The sequence below is a fragment of the Spermophilus citellus genome (assembly GCF_964194105.1).
Source record: "Spermophilus citellus genome assembly, chromosome: 7".
In the NCBI taxonomy this organism is placed as follows: domain Eukaryota; kingdom Metazoa; phylum Chordata; class Mammalia; order Rodentia; family Sciuridae; genus Spermophilus; species Spermophilus citellus.
In genome coordinates this window covers 24,921,730-24,945,826 of record NC_138188.1, presented here as the reverse complement: position 1 = coordinate 24,945,826, position 24,097 = coordinate 24,921,730, and the positions used below count along the sequence as shown (strand labels likewise).

Here is a 24,097-nt window from a genome sequence, read left to right as displayed (position 1 = left end):
CACTGGGTTCAATCCTCAGCACCACATAAAAATAAATAAAGAGGGTCGGGGTTGTGGCTCAGTGGTAAAGCACTTGCCTCTCATGAGTGAGGCACAGGGTTCAATTCCTGGCACCACATTAAAAAAAAAAATAAAAACAAATGAAATATTTTAAATAAGTAAATAAATAAATAAAGATATTCTGTCCAACTACAACTTAAAAAAATATACATTTTTTTTAAAATTATTGCTTCTAAGCTAAGAATCTCACCCATTTTTCATAGAGCTGAGAAATATATTTTCTGAAAAATGACTTTGTTACAGGTAGGATTTATTTGGTTGTTAATTTAGGATGTTAATGTGTTTCAAAATTGCTGAGTAAGCATTTATATCATTGTTTTATATTCTCTTGGGAAAGTTTCTTGATATTAAATTGTCATATAATTTATTTATTATCTTGTAAGGCTAGGAAATCTGTTATTATTATTATTATTATTATTATTATTTTGGTACTAGATTGAAAGATTGAAACCAGGGGCCCTTAAATACTGAGCCACATCCCTAGCACTATTTAATTTTTATTTTGAGACAGGGTCTTGCTTAGCTGCTTAGGGCCTCATTAAATTGCTGAGGCTGGCTTTTGACTTTGTGATCTTCCCTGCCCCAGCTTCCCAAGTTGCTGGGATTATAGGAGTATGCCCCTGTGCCTAGCTAGAAATCCCTTTTCTATTCCTCAATCTTTTTCTTTGAGCATATCAACTTATTTGCTTTTGGAAACCCTTTGCTAACATTCTATACCAAAATCTGTTGAAAGGAGATTGACGAATGTATTCTCATATGTGGTCAATCTCCTGAGAAGAAATAGAGTATGGATCTTCCAGTTCTGTTCATCTCTCTATTTTGACTCCAAAAGATTAATGATATCGGGGCTGGGGTTGTGACTCAGTGGTAGAGCTTTCACCTAGCACGTGTGAGTCCCTGGTTTGATCCTCAGAACCACGTAAAAATAAATAAATAAATAAAGGTATTTAAAAAAAAGATTAGTGATATCCATTGGTATCTGTAGAACAGATCTGATGGATGAAGAGTACAATGATACCCCCTTCAGAGGTCACTGATGGCATTAATTCATAAATTGCTGCCTGGTCTTCTGTAAGTATTGTTTATTCCTTGAACTTTGCAGAGACCTCACACAAGTACAAAGTATTATCCTTCTTTTTTAGATTTTATTATTTTATTAAGGATTTAAAACCTTTTAGCTGGGGGTGGGTTTATGACTCACTGGTAGAGTGAGCATGCATGAGGGCCTGGGTTTGATCCCCAGCACCAAAAAAATAAAAATAAAATAAAACTTTGCAGCAAAGAAATGTATTGTTTTCTCTCCTTTCTTTGTTTTCAAAAGGAGACTATTTTTTTAAATTGTAGATAGACACAGTCCTTTATATCAACTGATAAATATATTGAATGGGAAAGTTCATGAATTCTTTTAAGTGCTGCTTCCTTGGTATAGTCCTAAATTAGTTTTAACTGTCTTTGAGTTTGAAATGTTAGTCTGAATTTATTAATTTCAAAACTCCATCAGAAAAGGAAAATGTTTATTTATTAAATATGTATTGAACTTCAAAGCACATTAATCAGAAATCTGTTGGCATTATGCCACATTTAGACAGTAAGTATGCTGAATCTATTGATGACTATGAAAGTCAACAGGATAGTTCACTGAGAGTCTGGTACCACATCAGTCACTGATTTCTGAATGGTGGATACTCTTTACTAGATAGCCCTGTCTTGTAAGGTTTACATGTATACAATATACTAAAACACTGAGTATACAATATTTTTCCACCCATATTTATCTTAAACTGAAATATTACTAAGTATTGCTTAAGATAATTTAGAAACCTGGTATTGTAGACTGAATTGTGTCTTTTTTTATCAAATTCATATATTGAATTTGAATTTCTGCAAAATTCAGGATATATTATTAAAAAGTCTAAAGTCATATAAGAAATTCATTGACTATATCACAAACTGAAATTTTTAATCTTGTAAGTTACATGTTATCTATATTGACTGAATATTAACTTTTTACCTTTTTGTTTCTTGTTTTCATCATCATCACATACACAGTATCACTAAAGATAAATATCACCACAGTGTAGTCTATATTAGATCCTGAATGGCTTAAGAATTTTAAAAATACCACAGTTCAATTGATCAAATGCTCAACAATGAAAAGGGCAAAACAATCTTACAATGATCCAAATATTTAACAATATTTAACCCTAGTTTCAATCCTTAGCACTGTCATAAATAAATAAATAGCAGTGTGATTATATTTGGAGATAGGGCCTTTAAAGAGGTAATTAACACTAAGCAAGGTCATCAGGATGGAACCTTAATCTAGAAGGATAGGTGTCCTTATAAGAACAGGAACAAACACCAAGAGTGGACACACAGAGAAAGGACTATGTGAGGACATAATGAGAAGTCAGCGGTCTGCTAGTCAAGGAAGGGGCCTCAGGAGAAACAAAACCTGTCAATACCTTGACCTTGAACTTCCAATCTCCAGAACCATGAAAAAATAAATTTCTGTTATTTAAGCCACCCAATCTGTGGTATTTTGTTTTGGCAGCCTCAGCTGACTAATATACCCGGGCTATTTCAAATGTTTGTGGGGGCAGGTAGGCAGCACAGGGCCTTGAGTTTGTGATCAGGATCTGTACTCATTTCTTTTTTTTTTTTTTTAAAGAGAGAGAGAGAGAATTTTTAATATTTATTTTTTCTTAGTTCTCGGCGGACACAACATCTTTGTTGGTATGTGGTGCTGAGGATGGAACCCCGGCCGCACGCACGCCAGGCGAGCGCGCTACCGCTTGAGCCACATCCCCAGCCCTGTACTCATTTCTTTGTAGAAATTAGAGGGTTTTTTTCCCTCACAAATAAATTTTAATGATTCATATTTCTTCCAATTAAAATTTGGAAGAAATTGTGCTGGATAATGTGTTTTCAGTTTGTACAGTATCACATTACTAACTAGTGACATCTGCTGGAGAACCACAGCAAAATTTCCTTAAGCAAGGGGCTGTGCTGTTGTTTTCATCTTCATTTTCAATAGATCTTGAGCATCTTATCATACATAGTGTGGTTCCCAAGGCTATGTATAGGATGGCACAGACTCTGGACCTTTTCCAAGTAACTCATGCACTAGCACAAGCTCCTTGATATGCAGAACTAGCAGGGCAACAAATCAAGTTGACACTTAAAAATGGATTTGGGGCTGGCAGTGTTGCTCAGTGGTAAAACATGTTTGAGGTTCCAATCAAAAGAAAAAAAAAGAATTTTTACAAAGAAAAGAAAACAAGGGAAATAATTAGGGAACAAGAGGAAGTAGAGAGGTTGGGTAGCAACAGAGAAAGAGGGGAGAGGGAGATGAGAACACAGTTCAAAGCAGGGTGGGGGGGAGAACATTATATTAAATAGTGTTAGAAGAACAAATACAAAGGACATATGCTTATTTTAAATGAGGTATCTAAAAGCATCAAGGAGCCAGGGGTGTAGCTCGGTGGTTGAATGCTTGCGTAGCATGTACAAGATCCTGGATTTGATGTCCAGTGGCCCGCCACCCTCCAAAAAATATTCATTGGGCTCAGTAATCCCAGTGATTTGGGAGACTGAGAAAGGAGGATCACAAGTTCGAGACTCACCTCAACAATTTAGTGAGGCCCTAAGCAACTTAGCAGTACCCTGTCTCACAATAAAAAGATAGAGCTACGTGGTAAAGTACCCCTGGGTTCAATCCCAAGTACCCCTCAAAAATTGAACTCACAGAAACAGAATAGAATGTTGGTTGCTAGAGACTGATAGTAGGGGGAAGTGTGGAATAGCTAGCTGTTCAGTGGGTATAAGGTTTTAGTTATGCAGGATAAACAATACTGTGTTGTGGACTTGCAAATTTCTTATGAGGGGATAGCTCATATTAAGTGTTCATATCATAATAAATAAAGAAATGGAGAGGGAAGTAAATTCAAAATCAGTTTTGGAAAATCGATGCATTAATGTCTTTCCACAAATAGAACATAAATAATTTTAACAAAAGCATTCCCTTTTTGACTTTTGGGTTTTTTGTTTGTTTTGTGGTCTAGATGTTGAACCCAGAGCCTTGTGCATGCTGAGGAAGTACTATTTATTGAGCTATGTTTTCAGCCCCAGCTACTTTTGTTTAAATTATAGTAGTATATCTAAAGGCTTGAAGACTATAATTAACATTTGTTGCCTCAGTTATAGTAATATCTAAAAATATAAAAATGAGCTAGTTGACAAAATACTTTCCTCCAACGTTGAAGGAAAAACAAGCCTAGAAATAAACTTGCCCAAGATGAAGTGTCACTATCAATAAAATTGTGTCAGTTTTATCATTGAAGGTTTAATTTTTTAAAACATTTAAATAAAAACTTTCATACATAAATAAAAATTGAGAAAATGTAATACTCATGCATCCATCTTTTTCCCATAGTGAAGGTTTTTTTAAAAAGTAGATTATTGAGCTGGGGTTGTGACTCAGTGGTAGAGCACTCGCCTAGCATGTGTGAGGCCCTGGGTTCAATACTCAGCACCACATAAAAATAAATAAATAAAATAAAGGTATTATGTCCAACTACAATTAAGTAATAAATATTTTTATTTTTATTTATTTATTTATTTTTAAAGAGAGAGTGAGAGAGGAGAGAGAGAGAGAGAGAGAGAGAGAGAGAGAGAATTTTTAATATTTATTTTTAGTTCTCGGCGGACACAACATCTTTGTTGGTATGTGGTGCTGAGGATCGAACCCGGGCCGCACGCATGCGAGGCGAGCGCGCTACCGCTTGAGCCACATCCCCAGCCCAATAAATATTTTTAAAAGTGGATTATTATAAGTAGACATTTTTAAGTCTTAAACATGGAGTATCTGAATAACATGATGTCTGGGGCTGGGGATATAGCTCAGTTGGTAGAGTGTTTGCCTCACACGCACAAGGCCCTGGGTTCAATCCCTAGAACCACACACACACACAAAAAGAACATTGTGTCTGTTCAGATGTCCTTGATGCAGCTTTCCCAATATTCTACTAGAATAACCTATGAAGATGCAAAAAGTAGTAGCAAAAATAGTCCAGGAACTAAGATAAGTGTCTACCTTAATCTTTGGGGCAGAACTGAGATAAGCACCCTGACTTCATCTCCAGCATGAAGAAATGCTTGGAGAAAGGTGTGGTGAGTCATTAACTCTATTCCATTATTATTTATTTGACTCAGTGACCAAGACCCACACCAGCCAAGTCCTGGGCATCTGCCCTGCAGGACATTATTTGATGCTGTTTCTGGGACAGGAATGGTGTCTTTTCTTACACTATTTCTTCTAACTTTCTGTATCTGTTTTAGGAAACCAGGTCCACATTGAGAAGGCAGGGTATTGACAGCAACAGAGGTCATGACCCACACAAGTAAAGTATTAAGGCAGAAAAGGGAGAGTCCTGTGTATAGGACATGCTGGAAGCTACCGTCTCTGAAATGTTTAATGCGTTCAGAGAACCATTGAGGAATGGAAAACTAGGATATATTTGGACCAGGAATACAGTTAGTAAGTGTCTTTAAGAAACTGGGATTTAAATTGGGAGTGTATATTAGCCTATCCTCTAGTTATAGATATATGGATTTTTTTTTTTTAATAACACGGGACTTCTCAGAGCTCTTTGTTTATTTAGGGTTTTTTTTTTTTTTTTTTTTTAATGTGGTGCTGGAGATTGAACCCAGTGCCTCATGCATGCTAGGCAAGCACTGTACCACTGAGCCACAACCCTGATCTATGAAGTCTTTTAGCTATCATACAAATGAATTGAGATTAGGGTCAAGAACTATTTTTTTTTTTTTCTTGCCTGGTAACAGATGAGAAATCCCAACAAACCAATAAGGGCCTGTGAATGAAGTGAACAAATTAAGGATATGAGAGGAATGAAGGCCAGAAAGATTCACTACAAAAGACTCAGTACAGTGCAAGAAAACATTACCTTTATGAATTCTGAATAAATAGGAAACTCAATTCAGTACTTAAAGATGTCAAAAAGAGCAAAGTTGTTAAGGGCAAAAATCTGTGATGGAAGGCAGCATTGAAGGAAGAACAGTTGTCAAAAGAGCTAAGATAAAGAACAGGACTAAGCTAACAATAACTAGTATTCCTGAAAACCAGAACAAATGAAATAAAAGTAATAACAGTAATAGCTTAAAGAATTAGTGTTTACTGCATCCTGACTGTATGCCAGGCACTTGACTACTTAAATCATTAGGACAGTATTCAGAGGAAAATTGCTTATTTGAACTCCTTTATGCAGAAGAAAGGGTGGAGATTTGCAGTAAATCACCTCTGGTCACACAGCTATTGTAGTTAATGAAGCTTTATTAGAAGAAAACTTTCCCAGCCAGGCATGATAGCACAAGCCTGTAACCACTGCATCAGCCCAGGAGGCCAAGGCAGGAGGATCAGGAGTTCAAAGCAAGGCTCAGCATCTTAGCAAGGCCCTAAGCAACTCAGTGAGACCCATCTCTAAATATTAGAGATTTTAGAAATATTAATAATTATTAAAAAGGACTGGGGATGTGGTTCAGTGGTTAAGCAACCCTGGGTTCAGTCCCTGGTACCAAAAAAAAAAAAAAAGAAGAAGAAGAAAACTTTCCCCAGCTGTAATGATCTATACTGTAAAGAGGGAAAAGGTTTGGTTTGTTGAATTCTGAGTGACATCAATGATCACATTGATCACATATCACCTGCTAGCTAGGTTCACAAGAGTTGGCTGTACCAATAGCTTAAGAAAATGGTGGGGGCTGGGCATGTGGCTCAAGCGGTAGCGCGCTCGCCTGGCATGCGTGCGGCCCGGGTTCCATCCTCAGCACCACATACCAACAAAGATGTTGTGTCCGCCAAGAACTAAAAAATAAAAAAAAAAAAATGTTAAAAATTCTCTCTCTCTCTCACTCTCTCGCCTCTCTCACTCTCTCTTAAAAAAAAAAATTAAAAAAGAAAATGGTGAAAGCAGCTTGTAATACACAAAAATACCTTTTGCTTGCAGGAATCAGGAACATTTTGTGACCTTAGGGGTCTATTGGAAAGAGAGAGCGAGAGCATCCCTGAGAACCTATTTATTGAGGGGAAGACACTTGAGAAAGTTCCACCCAAATGAGGCAAGGGATTGGGTTTCAGGGGGGTGTAGCCAGTTTCATTGGTGTGACACCCACTCCCAAAGCGGAGGTGCCCAGTCTCACACCTCTGTTGCTCAAAGCTAAGGGTTCATGCTGACTCCTATGTGGCAGCTCTCGACAATCACATCTAGATCATTTTGACAAGACAGTTTTGTTAGTACAAACGCTTTTTTTTTTTTTTTTGTACTGAGACTGAACCCAGGGGCGCTTAACCGCTGAGCCATATCCCTAGCTCCTTTTTTATATTTTATATAGAAATAGGGTCTTGCTGAGTTGCCTAGGGGCCTCGATAAATTGCTGAGGCTGGCTTTGAACTCGAGATCCTCCTGCTTCAGTCTCCCAAGCTGTTGGAATTAGAGCCTTGCATCACCACGCCCTGCCCCCCTTTATTTTGGGGGTGTACCAGGGATTGAACTCAGGGGTACTCAACACTCAGCCACATCCCCAGCCCTATTATGTATTTTATTTAGAGACAGGGTTTCATTGAGTTGCTCAGCACCTTGCTTTTGCTGAAGCTGGCTTTGAAGTCTTGATCCTCCTGTCTCAGCCTCCCGGGATTATAGGTGTGTGCCATCATGCCCAGCCCCTTTTAAAAAAATTCACTAATAATTCATTGTATATTTGCCAGCAGTAATACCACAGGTAAGATTCTTAGGTAATGATTTATATAGGCATCTCTAGTCTTAATCTTTCTTTTTATTCCATATTTGTACTCCTGTCCAATATAAAACATCAGTGTGTTAGTAGAGTTTTAGAATTATTATTCCATTACTAATCACAGTTCTTTTTTAAGGTTGGAATATATTCTTCTGAAGGTGGATGGTTCAATCCCCAGTACTGACAAAAAAAATTTTTTGTGAGACATGATGTCATAGATCTGTACTCCCAGCTTACTCAGAAAGCCAAAGCTGGAGGATTGCTTGAATTCAGGAGTTTTAAAGTTATACCTGCACATAATTACTCTGAAGTATTTTAATTCATTTTTTGAGTAATACCTTTGTTTCTCTTGTGTTTATAGTACATATATATTATACTTTGTTTTTTTTAAGTCTCTGTTTCATAACTTAGCATAGATAGCACCTTCTTATTTGTACTTGCACTACCATAAGATTTAGCAGGTGATATATTTATCATCTCTTGTTGTGTCTCAGGACAAAACACTCAGGGTCACTCCAGGTGATCTGGGCTACACGAAATAATCACACAGAGACAGAGAAATCCTTTTTTCTTTGGGTCCTGTGAAGGCTCCTCTGACCTTAGTGGGGGAGAGAGAGAGAGAGAGAGAGTGTGAGCGAGCAAGCGAACAAGAGCAAGGGAGCGCGTGGCGCATGTGCTGAGCCCTTTTATTGGGGAGAAACCTTTCAAATGAGGCAAGGGGTCAAGTTTCAGGGGGTTGAATTTAGCTTGTTGATGTCTGCTGTCAGCAGACTGACATCTAGGGAAGCCTTGCCCATCTCATGAGCTGTGTGGGGATCATGGCAGAACAAGCGAAAAGACCAGAGCGAAGCCTAACCAAACAGAGGGGCAACGTGGGCTCAATGCCCATAGTTCACCACACAGCCCATGGCTGGCTTTTGCCACATCTCCACATTCTCATCACTCAAGGCTAAGGGGCGCTCGGTTCCTATGTGGCAGCTCCTGACAGTCTCTCTCCTATTTTCTATCATCATTCTCTAGAGAGTTGGATTTTTAATACCCAAGGGAATATCTAACAGTAGTAGGTACTTAATATATATATTAATTGAAAGAGGGAATTTAAAAGAATCATTAGAACTTTAGAAAACAGTGAATAAAAAGAAATTGTGTACATTTCCTATTTTTCCTAAAGTCATGCATCTCTGTTTCTTCTCTCCAATTTTAGTCTGTGCAGAGACCTATAACCCTGATGAGGAAGAGGAAGATACTGATCCAAGGGTAAGGACTAAAGCAAAAGTTATGTAGAATTGTTGTATTTCTCACTATCTCCTTTCTTTTACATACCAAAATTTAATCATACTGGGGCTGGGGTTGGCTCAGTGGTGGAGCTCTTGCCTAGTATATGTGAGGCACTGGGTTTGATCCTCAGCACCACATAAAATAGATAAAATAAAGGTATGGTGTCCACCTACAACTCAAAAGATATTTTTTAAAAAAAATTTAATCATACTGATGATTAAAATAAATATAAATTAAAAAGCTCTATAATAAGATGTCATGTTTTTGTTTTTTTAATTTAAGTTTTATCTTTTTTGGTGCTGGGGATTGAACCCAGGGATACTTTAAACACTCAGCTACATTCTCACTTCTTTTTATTTTGAAATGGGGCCTCACTACTTGCCAAGGCTGGCCTTGAACTTTTGATCCTTCTGCCTCAGCCTCCTGAGTATGTGGGATTACGGGTAATGGTGCCACATGCCTGGCACCATTTTTTATCTAGCAGATTGAAAGCAGCACTGTTTAAGGGTGTGATGAGGAGTACCTAGCTGTAGCTGTCAGAAATCTTAAACATGATGAAACTAACTGATTCAACTGTTAACCCAAAGGGGAATTTAGCCCTAATAAACAGTTAGATCTTTTCTAAGAATATACAAATGGAGTGTTGTAATAGTGAAAAATGGAAACAAGCTATATGACCTTAAATAAAGGAATACCAGGGATTAAACTATGTTAAATTCAAGTCAACAGAATCTGCAGCCATTGAAAATGATTATATAGGGCAGGATAATGTCATAGAATATATGTTTGTATGAGGTACATTTTAGAATATTTTATAGCATAAAAATTTAAATATATTTATCTGTTTATGTATTTGTTTTTATGTATATACAGAAAATTAAAGACACTTTAATGTTTTATCATATATACTTTAAAATGGGTAACCTGTGAAAGATTTTTGAAGTATTCTAATGATAAAATGCTACCATCGTGTAATTACAAATTTAGAATAAATTGATAAATTTTAGTATTCTGGATACTATAAAATTCTTAATGTTTTTAAAAATTAAGACACATTTTTTTCAATTTAATATTACATATTTAAAATAATGGCATTTCTGTCAGATTAAATGGTATACTTTTTTAGAGTGAAGATATTGCTTTGAGGGAACTTGATAGGTATCTCAATTATAATACCAGTGTAAGGTAGTAATTATTTCTTTTTAGTTCAGGAAGCATTCATTATCTATAATAATAATGAAAATAATAGTGTTTTGACCACCTATTATGAATGCAAATTATCGTTTGTTTAATCCTTATGACAGTTAAATCCTTAATTGTTATTTAATCCTTATGACAACTTTAATTTGCAGATACCACTACTCTTGCTAATAATAAATTGTTAATACTTTAGCTTATACAGCCATTGTTTTCTTACCATCTTTACTTAGATGTCAATAGACAATTTAACAAGAACTCCTGATTTCCCTTTAAATATTCTTTTCCTCCCCCAGCCTTTCCCTGTTTTCGTTTATACCAGCTCCAGTGTTCATTTGCTTTGGCCGAAAACTTGAGAGTCCCCTTCAGTTTACTTCATTTTTTTTCCCCCACATCCAATTTTTCAATAAATCCCATGTCTTCAGAGCATATTGTGTACTTCTCAGCACCTCCATGGCTACCACCTTGGTTCAAACCACCACCATCTGGCACTAAGATAGACACTCTGGCTTCCTGGCTTCCGTTCTAATCTCTTTTCAGCTTTTCTTCATTTAGCAGCCAGTATGTATCTTTAAAAACAGTCAGATTTCCTCCTCAGTCATTATCCTCAAATCACTCCCATGGTGCTAGAGAAAATTCCAGTTTCTCTATGATTTACCATGACCTCTGATTTGAGCATCTTTCTCTCCCCAACCCCCCAGCCCAGTCTCTTGATTTTTCCCTCTTACTCTGCATCAATCACATCTATCTCCTAGTTATTTTTCGAATTTGATATTCAGTTTCCCATTGTAAAACCTTGATTTTACTTGCTCTTCCTACAGAGCATGACTTACTCCCTCAGGTTGTACTCATTTCCTTGAGATATGTACACATTGTCACCTGAATGAGGCCTAACTTGTGGCTTCCCCCATCCCCATCCCCTTCATACTTCTTATCTCCCTTGCCTTAATACTCTCTAACATATTTATATACTCATTGAATGTAAAGGTAGGTATTTTTGTCTATGAGTTCACTGCTGTGTGACAAGAGTTAGGATGGTACTTGGCACTGAGTCTGTACTCAGTATTTTTTTAAAATTTTAATATTTATTTTTTAGTTTTCAGCGGACACAACATCTTTCTTTGTATGTGGTGCTGAGGATCAAACCCGGGCTGTACGCATGCCAGGCGAGCGTGCTACCGCTTGAGCCAGATCCCCAGCCCTGTACTCAGTATTTTTTGAATGAACAAATTTATAACCCTTTGCTTTATATATGAAGACCTTGAGGCTCCTTAGGGATAGTTGACTTGCTGCCAGTCACACAGCCATCAGATAGCTCCAGGGTCATGCTCGTCACCCTTGTATAACATTGCTCCTTCACATTCAGGATATTGCTTGGTATTTGTGTAGAATTAAAATTATAGAAAACATGCTTTTAGTTTTTCCTACTTTAAAAAATACATATATATATATATTTTTTTTTTTTATGGACACAATGCCTTTATTTATTTTTATGTTGTGCTGAGGATTGAACCCAGTGTATCACATATGCTAGGCAAGTGCTCTACCACTGAGCTACAACTCCAATCCCAAATTTTTCCTACTTTTTAAGAGAAAGAGATATATCACTTTTTAAGCAGGTAAGTTTTAAATGCAATAAACCATTTTCCCTGGCTTTATTTGGTTTGACAGGTGATTCATCCTAAAACTGATGAACAGAGATCCAGACTTCAGGAAGCTTGTAAAGATATTCTTCTTTTCAAAAATCTTGATCAGGTAATAATGATTTAAAAAATATTTTTGTTATAATTACTTTTTAGTTTTTTTCCTATTAATCATTTAAAGTTTGTAGCATTTTAGTCATAGTTGTATGAAACATGAAATCTTTTTGCTTAACAAACATTTTATTGTGTTGACCACTATAATGTGAACATGATTTTTCACATGACTTTTAATATTTTTCTGATCTGCTTCAACACTTCTTCAAAGATAATGCTGGTAATATGAGGATCATGTGATTTAGTTGTGTTGCCAGAAAATGCTCTGGTCTGCATGATTCTGGCCTGGCTTGGTTTGGAGGGTCTGAATTTATGCTGCAAATGGATTCATTTGTCCAAAGATGCTCTCTTGTAATTTTCTTCACAAGGTAACATGTTAACCCACTAGAATTATGTGATTATTTTTCATACCTCAGATATTGGGCTCCTGCTTCTTGGTGAAGACCTTAGACATAAAGCACTTCTTGCAAATCATGTATGTCTTAGAATCTGTGGTGTAGCCTGTTCTTCTTTTGGTGGTAGAGATAGAGAACAAGGACTGCCTCCTAAGGATAGGCACCCGAGTGCAGGTGGCCTATAAACAACAGAAATTTATTTCTTACAGTTCTGGAGACTGGAATGTGTAAAATAAAAATATCAGCAGATTCTGTCTCTGAAAGACCTACTTCAAGGTTTGTGGATGGTCACCTTCTCTCTGTATCCTCACATGGTAGAAAAAAGGAGGGAACTTGCAAGGGTCTTTTTTATAAGAGAATTAATCTCATTCACTAGGAGACCCTATCTCCTTAATACTATTATTTTGGGAATTAGGTTTTTTTTTTTTAAGAGAGAGAGAGAATTTTAATATTTATTTTTTTTAGTTTTTGGTGGACACAATCTCTTTGTTTGTATGTGGTGCTGAGGATCGAACCCAGGCCGCACGCATGCCAGGTGAGCGTGCTACTGCTTGAGCCACATCCCCAGCCCGGGAATTAGGTTTTAACATGAATTTGAGAAGAACATATATCTTTTGCCTATAGCAATAGGGAATCTTCAGAGTTTCTATTTCCCTACTCTGAAAGCCATATGCTAAAGCTATATTCTTCTTCTTACTTGAATGAAACTCCTTTATGTATATGTGCCAGATTTTCTTTCATTCTTCTTATGCTTAAGTGAAATCCCATTATGTATATATCCCATATTTCATTCATCCATTGACTGGCAACTAGGCTGGTTCCATTATTCAGCTACTGTGAATTGTGCTGCTGTAAACATGGGTATGAATGCATTGCTATAGTATGATGACTTTAATTATTTGTGATAAATATGAGAAGTGGTATAGTTAGGTCATGTGGTAGTTCCATTTCTAGTCTTTTGAGGAATGTACAAACTGATTTCCATAGTGGTTAAACTAATTTATAATCCCCCCAACAATGTAAAAGTGCTCCTTACCCCCCACATTTTCTTCAGTATTGAATACACTTGTCTTAAGTGTGCTTTGAAATTTGACAAATGCATATGCAGGTATTAAGATATAGAACATTACCACCATCCCATGCCTTTTTTTAAAAATATTTTTTTAGTTGTTGATAGACCTTTATTTTACTCATTTACTTATACATGGTGCTGAGAATCGAACCCAGTGCCTCATACACATCAGGCAAGTGCTCTACCACTGAGCCACAATCCCAGCCCCCCATCCCATGCCTCTTTTTTTTTTTTAAGAGAGAGAGAGGGGGAATTATTTAATATTTATTTTTTAGTTTTCAGTGGACACAACATCTTTATTTTATTTGTATGTGGTGCTGAGGATTGAACCCAGCGCCCTGTGCATGCCAGGCGAGCACGTTACCGCTTTAGCCATAGACCCCATCCCATGCCTCTTAATGATTATTTCTTATCTCCCTTCTCCAGAGGCAACTACTGTTTTGATTTATTGCCTAATAAACTAGATTGCCTGTTCTAGAATTTAACACTCTGGGTTTAACCCCAGTATTGAATTTTAAAAGCCTGGGGTAGGGGGGTGCAGTATAAACTCTTTTGCATGAAATTTCTTTTTTTATTTTTTTTTATTTCTTTTTTAAACATTATATCCACTTTATTTTTTTTAAAGAGAGAGTGATAGAGGAGAGAGAGTGAGAGAATTTTTAATATTTATTTTTTAGTTCTCGGCGGACACAACATCTTTGTTGGTATGTGGTGCTGAGGATCGAACCCGGGCCGCACGCATGCCAGGCGAGCGCGCAACCGCTTGAGCCACATCCCCAGCCCCTGCATGAAATTTCTTTTTCATTCAGTATCGGGGATAAAACCCAGATGTTTTTGTATGCTAAGCAAATGGTCTTAACACTAAGCTACATCCCCAACTCTGTATGAAGTTGCATAATATTTCTGTGGTTTATTCATATTCTTGTATATATCAGTAATTCATTTCTTCGGCCTCTTCCTCCTCTTCCTCTAGTTCTCTTCCTCCTCTCTCTTGTTCTCCTTCTCTCTCCCTTTTGGTCGCTCTCTCATTCTTCCTCTTGTTTTTGTTTTTGTTTTTGTTTTTAATTGAACTCAGGGGTGCCTAACCACTGAACAACATCCCCAGCTCTGTGTGTATGTATGTGTGTGTGTATTTATATATATGTGTGTGTGTGTGTGTGTGTGTGTGTGTATTTAATTTAGAGACAGTCTTGCTGAGTTGCTTAGGACCTCGCTCAATTACTGGGGCTGGCTTTAAACTCGGTATTCTACTACTCAATCTCCAGGTGGGCACCACTGCAACCAGCTCCTCCTCCTTTTTTAATTTTTACTTTTTATTTTGAACAAGTTTTAGACTTACAAAAAAAAAGTTTGAAAAATAGTATATATTTCTATAAGGGAATAAGTCATCGCTTATCCAGTATCTCAACAACATTACCGTCTTACATAGTCATAATATAGTTATCAAAATCAAGAAATTGGAGCTGGGGTTGTGGCGTAGTAATAGAGCACTTGCCTAGCATGTGCAAAAAAACCAAGGAATTGACATCATTACAGTAGTATAAGTTAAAAATCACCTTGTTCAAATTGGTTTTCTCACTAATTGTGCTCCTTCTCTTTTGTGTGTGTGTGGTTCTGGAGATTGAACCAGGGCCTTCCCATGCTAGGTAAGTGCTCTGCTGAGCCATATCTCAGCCCTTTTTATTTTAAGATAGAGTATTTCTAAGTTGTCGGGCTGGCCTCAAACTTGTGATCCTCCTTAGCCTCCTATGTAGCTGGAATTACAGTTGTGCACCACTATGCTCAACCTCACTAATGCATTTCTTCTAACGGTCTAATCCAGAATACCACATTGCATTTGGTTGTTATTTCTTCTTAGTGTCCTCCAATCTGGGACAGTTTTTATTCCTTCCTTTTTTTTTTTTTTTTTTTGTATCAGGGTGCTCTACCACTGAGCAACATCCACAGCCATTTGTTTTTTAATCTTTTTTTAATTTTGAGACAAGGCCTTGCTGTGTTGCTGCTTAGGGCCTCACTAAGTTGCCAAGTTAGCCTTCGTCAAACTTGTGATCCTCCTGCTTCAGCCTTTTAAGTCACTAGAATTACAGACATGCGCCATCATACCAACTCTCCCCAGCCCTTAAAAAAAATAAAAATAAAAAAATAAAACAGATACAACACTTTTTTATACCTTTATTTTATTTATTCATTTTTATGTGGTGCTAAGGATCGAACCCAGTGCCTTGCACATGCTAGGCAAGCGCTCCACTGCTGAGCCACAACCATAGCCCCTAGCCCTAGCCCTTTTTAAAAATTTTTTATTTTGTAACTCCGCATCATTTACAAGAATGGGAAGTTATGTTTCATATATGGGTAATATGTTGAAATATAATCTACTATCATGTATAACTAAAAAGGACAAATAAAAAGTTTTTTAAAATAAAATAAAAACTTTCTATTTTGAGACAGTGTCTCACTGAGTTGTCCAGGCAGGCTAGAATTGAACTTGCAATCCTTTTGTCTTGGCCTTCTAAGTAACTGGGGTTACAGGTACACCACCATGCCTGACTTGTTTTGTTTTTCAGTCTTGAATCACATATTGCAATTGGTTGTTGTAGTATCATTTTACCCCCTCTAACCTAGAATGCTCCCCTGTCCCCCTGTATTCCCATATCTTATGACACTGTTTTTTTTGAACAGTCTAGACTAGAAGAAGAAAAGTTAGAAGCAGCTTCTAAGAGATAACCCATAAGCCAGGTATAGATGTATGTTTGATCTGTATTATACATGAAAATTTATATTTATGACAGTATTTTTTCTGCGTTTTTTTAAACTTGCCAGTATTTAAATAGGAGATTTCAAGCAACACTGGACCCACGTTCCACAGAAATATGTATGAGTATTAAGCCGTCCTTTTTAGTATTTTCAGCTTTTATGGTATTCAGCACATGAAACGTGCTAGGCGAGTGTTCTACTGCTGAGCCACAACCCCAGCCCCTCTTCCTTCCTTCCTTCCTTCCTTCCTTTCCTTTCCTTTCCTTTCTTTCTTCCTTTCCTTTCCTTTCTTTCTTCCTTCCTTTCTTTCTTCCTGAAGATGCCTTTTGGTCATATTATTTTAGGTAGCACAGTCACTCTGACAGAAGATTAAATAACATGGAATTATTCAGCAATAAAAATTATTTCTTTGCCAGGTCCTCAATCTACATTGTCCCATAAATAAAGTCTCTTTGATTTGAAGCTAGTATTTACTGTCCCCTAACAATCACTGGTCTCCCTGTCTGACAGAGGAATGCTGGCCCAAAATTGAGACTACTATTTTGTTAGGTCGGTCTTTCTTCCTTCCCTCCCTCCTTCTCTCCCTCCTTCCTTCCTTCCTTTCTTTTTTTAATATTTTTTTTAGTTGTTGATGGACTTTTCTTTTATTTATTTATATGTTGTGCTGAGAATTGAACCCAGTGCCTCACACATGCTAGGCAAGTGTTCTATCACTGAGCCATGACCCCAGCACTCTTTTTTTTTTAAACTTTTTTTAGTTGTAGTTGGACACAATACCTTTATTTTATTTATTTATTTTTATGTGGTGCTGAGGATTGAACCCAGCATCTCGCACGTGCTGAGCCACAACCCCAGTCCCTCTTCCTTTCCTTTCCTTTCCTTTCCTTTCCTTTTCCTTTTCCTTTTCCTTTTCCTTTTCCTTTTCCTTTTCCTTTCCTTCCCTTACCTTCCCTTACCTTCCCTTACCTTCCCTTTCCTTCCCTTTCCTTCCCTTTCCTTCCCTTTCCTTCCCTTTCCTTTCCTTTCTTCCTTCCCTCCCTCCCCCCCCTCTTTCTTTCTTTCTTTCTTTCTTTCTTTCTTTCTTTCTTTCTTTCTTTCTTTCTTTATTTCTTTCTCTGTTTCCTTTTTTTTGTAGAGCTGGGGGTCAAATCCAAGACCTCAGGCATGCTACCACTGAATTAAATCATAGCAAAAGCTCTCTTGCTATGATGTAATAGTATTTTTTATTACACTTATTAGCATAGTTATCTTCTTGTGGCAGGTAATATTGGTAAGTAATTACATATTATGGATAAATGAAGCAATAATCCCATTTATTAAGTACTTGTTGTATGGTAAATACTTCCCCCAGATTTTTCTCCTTTAATTGTAAAAATTGATGATCTAGCAACTTTATTATTTTGAAATTTTATTATTTTATGAATGAAGAACCTGAAGTTCAGAGAGATTAATGGTGTACTGGACTACTCAGAGGCAGTGTACTACTCCACAAAATAACCTCCAAGGCTATCACAGCTCTTTAGATTTGATGATTCTGTTAATGTCAACACCTGTAAGAAGGTGGCAGTACGTGGCTTTATACATGATATACTGGAGCCATGAAGGCAGGTGATTCATGTAGCTACAACTGGGATAACGGGGACCATGATCTATATAATCTATTTTTGTATAAGTTGTAGAAAGCTTTTTCAAAACAGTACTCCTCAGAAAAGTTGGTAATTGTGCTACCTACTGAGGTACCTGGAGTTACAAAGCTGAATAATCCTAGAATAACAGTTGTTTGCAAAAGTTCTTAGAGTTCTGCATAACTTTGGGGAATAGACTCTTTTGGGAACTTCTGTTATATAGAAGATAAATTGAAATAGCTGTGGCCATTATGTTTTTTAGCAAATGTAAAAGCTACTTTTTCTCTTTGTATGTACCCTGTAGGAACAGCTTTCTGAAGTACTCGATGCCATGTTTGAAAGGATAGTCAAAGTTGATGAACATGTCATTGACCAAGGAGATGATGGAGACAACTTTTATGTCATAGAAAGGTAGGAGATAGAGCTTTGCAATTGTATTGCCAGACTTAGGTGGGTTTATGACTCAGGGAACATACTTTACTCTGTGCTGTGTCCATGCAGAGAGGCTTAGCAGCGGGTGAGCAAGCTTCCCAAAGCCTTATGAAGGGTCACAGCCTGCCCCTCTCCATTGCTGTCTTGAGTCCTCAGAGCAACCTATATGTGGGGAGCAACCATTTATAGTACGTTTGACAAAGAATGCCTGATGTGCTTTATTATGTATATATCATTAGTCAGTGTTAAGGTAAATTGATTTCCTTAAAGAATAGTCAGGATGCTATATTATCATTTGGATCTCTGAATTTCAACCTGATTTTACAATGAATACACTACCTTGACCTCCATTCCTCTAGCCCATTTTGACTTTGTTCTAAAGGAATAGAGGTAAGCTATACTGTGAAAAATTAAATATCTGAATTTGATCCACCCACCTTATTGTGTCTTAGCTTCTTGAGTTGACAGTATTCTCTTGTAGTGCAGTAGGGTTCCTTCTGACTTCCTCTCAGTCCTGAAAGGAGCACCTTCACCAGAGTCTAAGGTAATAAGATGCTCTTTCACCCAATATCATCTGTTAATCTTTTGGAAAAAAAATTTTGAAGTAATTTCAGAGTTACGGAAAGCTTGTACAAATAGTACAGAAAATTCTTATAAATACAGGTCCCCCAAGTTAATGTTCTACCATATTTGCTTTATCAAATTGTTGAGAGTAAGGTGCAGATATCATGAATGCTCTTTATCTCCAAGTACTTCAATTTGCATTTCCTTAAAATGACATTTTCTTATGCACAGAACAGTTAAAACATTCAAATAATTGTATACTACTGCATCGAATTGTTTAATGTACAGATTTTATTCTAAATTTCCAATTATTTCCCTGATTATTGAGTCCATTTTCTTGTTTGTTCTTTTTTTTTGGCTTTTTTGATTTCCATCAAGTACCTGTGGTACATTCAGTTGACCCCTTCTCAAACCTTTGCTTGTTCAGGTTTTTGAATAGAAAATGCTCTCACTTCCTATTGGCTCTTGATTCCTGTGATTATTATAGTTAAAAGGAAATGTTTTTACTTAAACAGTAAAGATAATATATCTTTTCAAAGAAAAGACCTTTTACCTATTATGTTTAATCCTTCCTATATAGAAATGCTGATAATAATGAAAGAATAATTTTTAGTTATCTCCACGTCCAGAAGTCACCTTACACCTTCTGTGTATTTCCCACCAAAATAGACTTCCCAGCAGGCTTTTACAATCTGAAAAATAAGTACCCATCTGCAGGCATCCACAGCTTAAAGTTTGAAATGCCTATTGACAAAGGAAATGATTCATTATACATTTAAATAGGATTTGATGATTCTGTTAATGTCAACACCTGTAGGAATCCTTTATATGTAGTGAAAATGGAAGATTATCATTCAAGTAAAAAGATACAGTTCTGATCTCAAAAAGCTTATTCTAGTTAGGGAGACAGACCCTTAAATAGATGATTATTATGCAATATGGTGGTAAAATGGTGATAAAATGTGTCCCATTATTTAGAGAAGTATTTGGAGATGTCAGGAGATGCCCTCTACAGTGCTTCTGTCTGAATTGGTTTGTCTTCCCTGAAGTTAAGTTTCTAGTGTCTTTTAGAAGAGAGACTAAAAACACTTCATTGAAGTTATTCTTAATTTCATGTTTCTCATTTATGACCTTATAACTTGCCTTGTATACCAAGCCTACTATATGTCAGGTTCTCTGTTGAGTACATTTGGTACCATATAATTGATTGAGTGGCTTGGTTTTATTCTCTGCTTTGCATGTAATAAGTGATATTTATTTTTAAAAAGTGATATCTTTTTATAGACAACTTTTTGTTTTGTTTTATGGTACTAGGTGTTGAACCCAGAAGTACTTTATCACTCACCTATATCCCCAGTCCTTTTTATTTTTTATTTTAAGGCAGGGTCTCACTAAGTTTCTTAGAGCCCCACTGAATTGCAGAGGCTGTCCTCAAACTTGTGATCCTTCTGCCTCAGCCTCCTGAGCTTCTGGAATTATAGGTGTGCACCATTATAGTTTTTTAAAATAAATGAAATGAAAATAGTCTAGAAGTAATTTAGCAATAATCTCATTGTTAGAATGTATCCCTCCATTGTTTATTCCATGCTTTACTGTAGAGATCAGATGCCTGAACCAAAACTGGGTTCAGACAATAAAGACTGTTGATGCTGCATATCCACTGAAAGAGTATAAAAGTCTTATTATTCATATAACAAGGCTTTTTGAGGAGAGCAGGGTAGGTTCCTAAGCAGGACCCAAAATGCCTTGTATACCAGGCCTACTATAGGTCAGGTTCTATAGGGAGAGGTGACTTCCTTGGGATTTTATGGTTGTTACAAAGTAGGGATAGGGTTAGGGTACTTTTTCACATAAGATGGCATATTGTTTGAGCTCCCCATCAGTACCAGTGGAGGGAGCACACAGGTACTTTTATCACCTTGCCCAGATGTCGGACGGAAGAGAGAAGGGTGAATGATAGAGTTTGAAACTATCAAAAACTAAGTATCAAAATTGGAGTCTTTAGCCGGGTGCATTGGTACACGCCTGTAATCCCAGTAGCTCAGGATGCTGAAACAGAGAGGATTGTGAGTTCAAAATCAGCCTCAGCAATGGCAAGGTACTAAGCAACTCAGTGAGACCCTGTCTCTAAATAAATACAAAATAGGGCTGGAGATGTGATTCAGTGGTTGAGTGTCCTTGAATTCAATCCCCAGTACCCAAAAACAAACAAACAAAAAATGGAGTCTCTATTACATTAACACATTTTTACATTAGGTCATACATTATGTAATCTAATCTTTAAAGTCTATTTTAAGCATTTTATGGAATGTATTATTATTCTGTCCTGAAGAATAAGGATAAGAAGGATGTCTACACTCACCACTTCCAGTCAGTGTTGCACCAGAGGTCCTAACCAGTGCAAAAAGCAAAGTAAAGTGTCGCGTTGCTTATGACTAAAACACTCAGGGTCACTCCAGGGGAACTGGGCTGCATGAAATAACCACACAAGAGACAGAAATACCTTTATCTTTGTGGGTGCTGTGACAGCTCCTCTGACCTTAAGGGTCCTCAGAAAGAGAGAGAGCGAGAGCACGTGGTGACCCCTTTTATTGAGGAGAAGCCATTCAAAAGAGGCAAGGAGTTAAGTTTCAAGGGGCTGAGTCTAGTTTCATGATATCTGCTGTCAGCAGGTTGAAGGCCACACCCAAGGGCAGAGTAAGAGAAGAGGACATATAAAGGGCGTTTCCTTGGAGCATTCTATCCCAAACAGGGCAAGGGGTAATATCACAAAGGAACAGGTGAGCGTAGCTCGTCGACCCATGGGGCTGCAGGAAGGCACGCTTACGCATGAAGACACATTTGGTTGCATTATTTCTACCTCAAGATCGGCTACCGTCTTCAGCAACTTAAGAGTAGCCAGAATCATGGGAGGATGACCGACAGTGCCTCAACCGATCAGAAGGGGAAAACGCTGGTCACATGACGTGAAAGCCTCCCACAGTAAAGGAAGAAAGGAAAGACATATAGATGGAAAGAATGAAGTAAAATGTGTTTCACTCAGCTTTCTCCACTGCTGCAACTGAAAGACCCAACAGAACAACTGTAAAGGAGGAAGGATTTATTTTGAGGCTTGTGGTTTCAGAGGTCTCAGTCCATAAGTGGCTGGCTCCATTCCTCTGGGCTCAAGGTGAGGTAGGACATTATGGCAGAAGAGTGTGGCAGAGGGAAGCAGCTCACATGGTGATCAGGAAGCAGAGAGAATTCTCCACTTGCCAGATACAAAAATATACCCCAAAGCCATGCCTCCTCCAGCCACACCCTACCATTTTAGTTATCAATCAGTTAATCCCAATCAGGGGATTAATTCATTGATTGGGTTAGGGCTAAGACTCTTTGGGGTGGGGGTGGGATTACCAGGGATTGAACTCAGGGTCACTTGACCACTGAGTCACATCCCCAGTCCTATTTTTTTTTTGTATTTTATTTAGAAACTAGGTCTCACTGAATCGCTTAGCACCTTGCTTTTGCTGAGTCTAGCTTTGAACTTTCGATCCTCCTGCCTCAGCCTCTTGAGCCACTGGGATTACAGTTGTGTGTCACCGCACCAGGGGGATTGCAAACCAATCATTTCTCCTCTGAACCTTCTTGCATTGTCTTACACTTGAGCTTTTGGGGGACACCTCACATCCAAACCATAACAACATGCAAGTAGCATGATCCTCTATCATGAGAAATCCTGAGAGTGCCACCTAAAATAGGTACTAGTGTTTAGCAGGATTACAGGATACAGTCAAAATGAAAGATCTGTTGCAGTTTATACACCAACAAAATTATGTTGGAAATCCCCTATTGATGTTTTATATTATATGTTAATTCATAATCAGAAGTGATTAATTAAATTGTTTTTTGTCATTCTTCCAGGGGAACTTACGACATTTTAGTGACAAAAGATAATCAAACACGTTCTGTTGGTCAGTATGATAACCGTGGCAGTTTTGGAGAACTAGCTCTGATGTACAACACCCCGAGAGCTGCTACCATTGTCGCCACCTCAGAAGGCTCCCTTTGGGGATTGGTGCGTGAGTGAAATGGTTCCCATTGCGTGGCATAGTATTTCTTTTGAGATTCTTTTATTGCCAACTATCTGAAAGACATAATGAAAGGTTTCATGAAAGTGTGTTTTTCTAAGGTGATTTATCAACAAACCAGTTACTCCAAGTCACAGAGACACGACTACGTCTTATGACCCCATAGTAGTATATAGCTCTTGTTATATTTTGTTTGTTTTTAATCAGACAAGTAGAGAGAGAAGATAATTCTCCATACGAGAAGCAGCCAGGCATGGTGGCTCACGTCTGTAATCCCAGCAGCTTGGGAGGCTAAGGCAGAAGGATCATGAGTTCAAAGCCAGCCTCAGCAACTTAGGCATTAAGCAACTCAGTGAGACCCTGTCTGTTAATAAAGTATAAGAAAAGGGGGCTGGGGCTGGGACTCAGTGGTAACATACTTGCCTGGCATGTGTGAGGCACTGGATTTGATTCTCAGCACTGCATATAAATAAATAAAATAAAGGTTTATCAACAACTAAGAAAAATATATATATATTTTATTCATATATATATGTAAATGAAAGGGCTGAGGATGTTGCTCAGTGGTTAAGTGGTGCCCCAGTATCACCCCCCCCCCAAAAAAAAAATGGGAGAATGAGGCAGGAGGATTGCAAGTTCAAAGCCAGCCTCAGCAAAAGCAAGATGCTAAGCAACTCCGTGAGACCCTCTCTCTAAATAAAATACAAAACAGGAATGGGGATGTGACTCATTGGTTGAGTGCCCCTGAGTTCTATCCCAGGACCAAAATAAAAAAAAGAAGCATCAGCAGCAGTAGTAGCTTAGAAAAACAAATGCCATAAAAGGCTTTGTCAGTAGCATTTTCTATCTCCACATGTCCCAGGACCAACTTTTCTTTATGTTTAGCCATTCACTTCTTCCTTGGTCCATGACAATATCCATAGACTTGGATCACTAGAAAGGCTGATGGCCATGTTCTAGAAAAGAAAGCTTTTCCAGAATGTTTTACTCTTAACACTATTGTGATACCTGTCTTCCATTGTACATGACCCATCTTGTTTTCTTCAACATCAAGTTATAAGTCCAAAATCTCTGAACTTTTAAA

The 24,097-nt window shown here is 37.5% G+C and overlaps 1 protein-coding gene across 1 annotated transcript in view; it reads left to right on the top strand.

Annotated features, from left to right (window-relative positions):
• PRKAR2A (protein kinase cAMP-dependent type II regulatory subunit alpha) overlaps nucleotides 1-24,097 on the top strand; it is a 76,071-nt gene that overhangs the window by 25,708 nt on the left and 26,266 nt on the right. Inside the window, exons 3-6 of the mRNA XM_081302553.1 lie at nucleotides 9,074-9,126; nucleotides 12,016-12,099; nucleotides 18,252-18,358; nucleotides 22,847-23,000. Of these exons, the coding sequence (XP_081158679.1) occupies nucleotides 9,074-9,126; nucleotides 12,016-12,099; nucleotides 18,252-18,358; nucleotides 22,847-23,000 (398 nt within the window). The remainder of the gene's footprint in view (nucleotides 1-9,073; nucleotides 9,127-12,015; nucleotides 12,100-18,251; nucleotides 18,359-22,846; nucleotides 23,001-24,097) is intronic.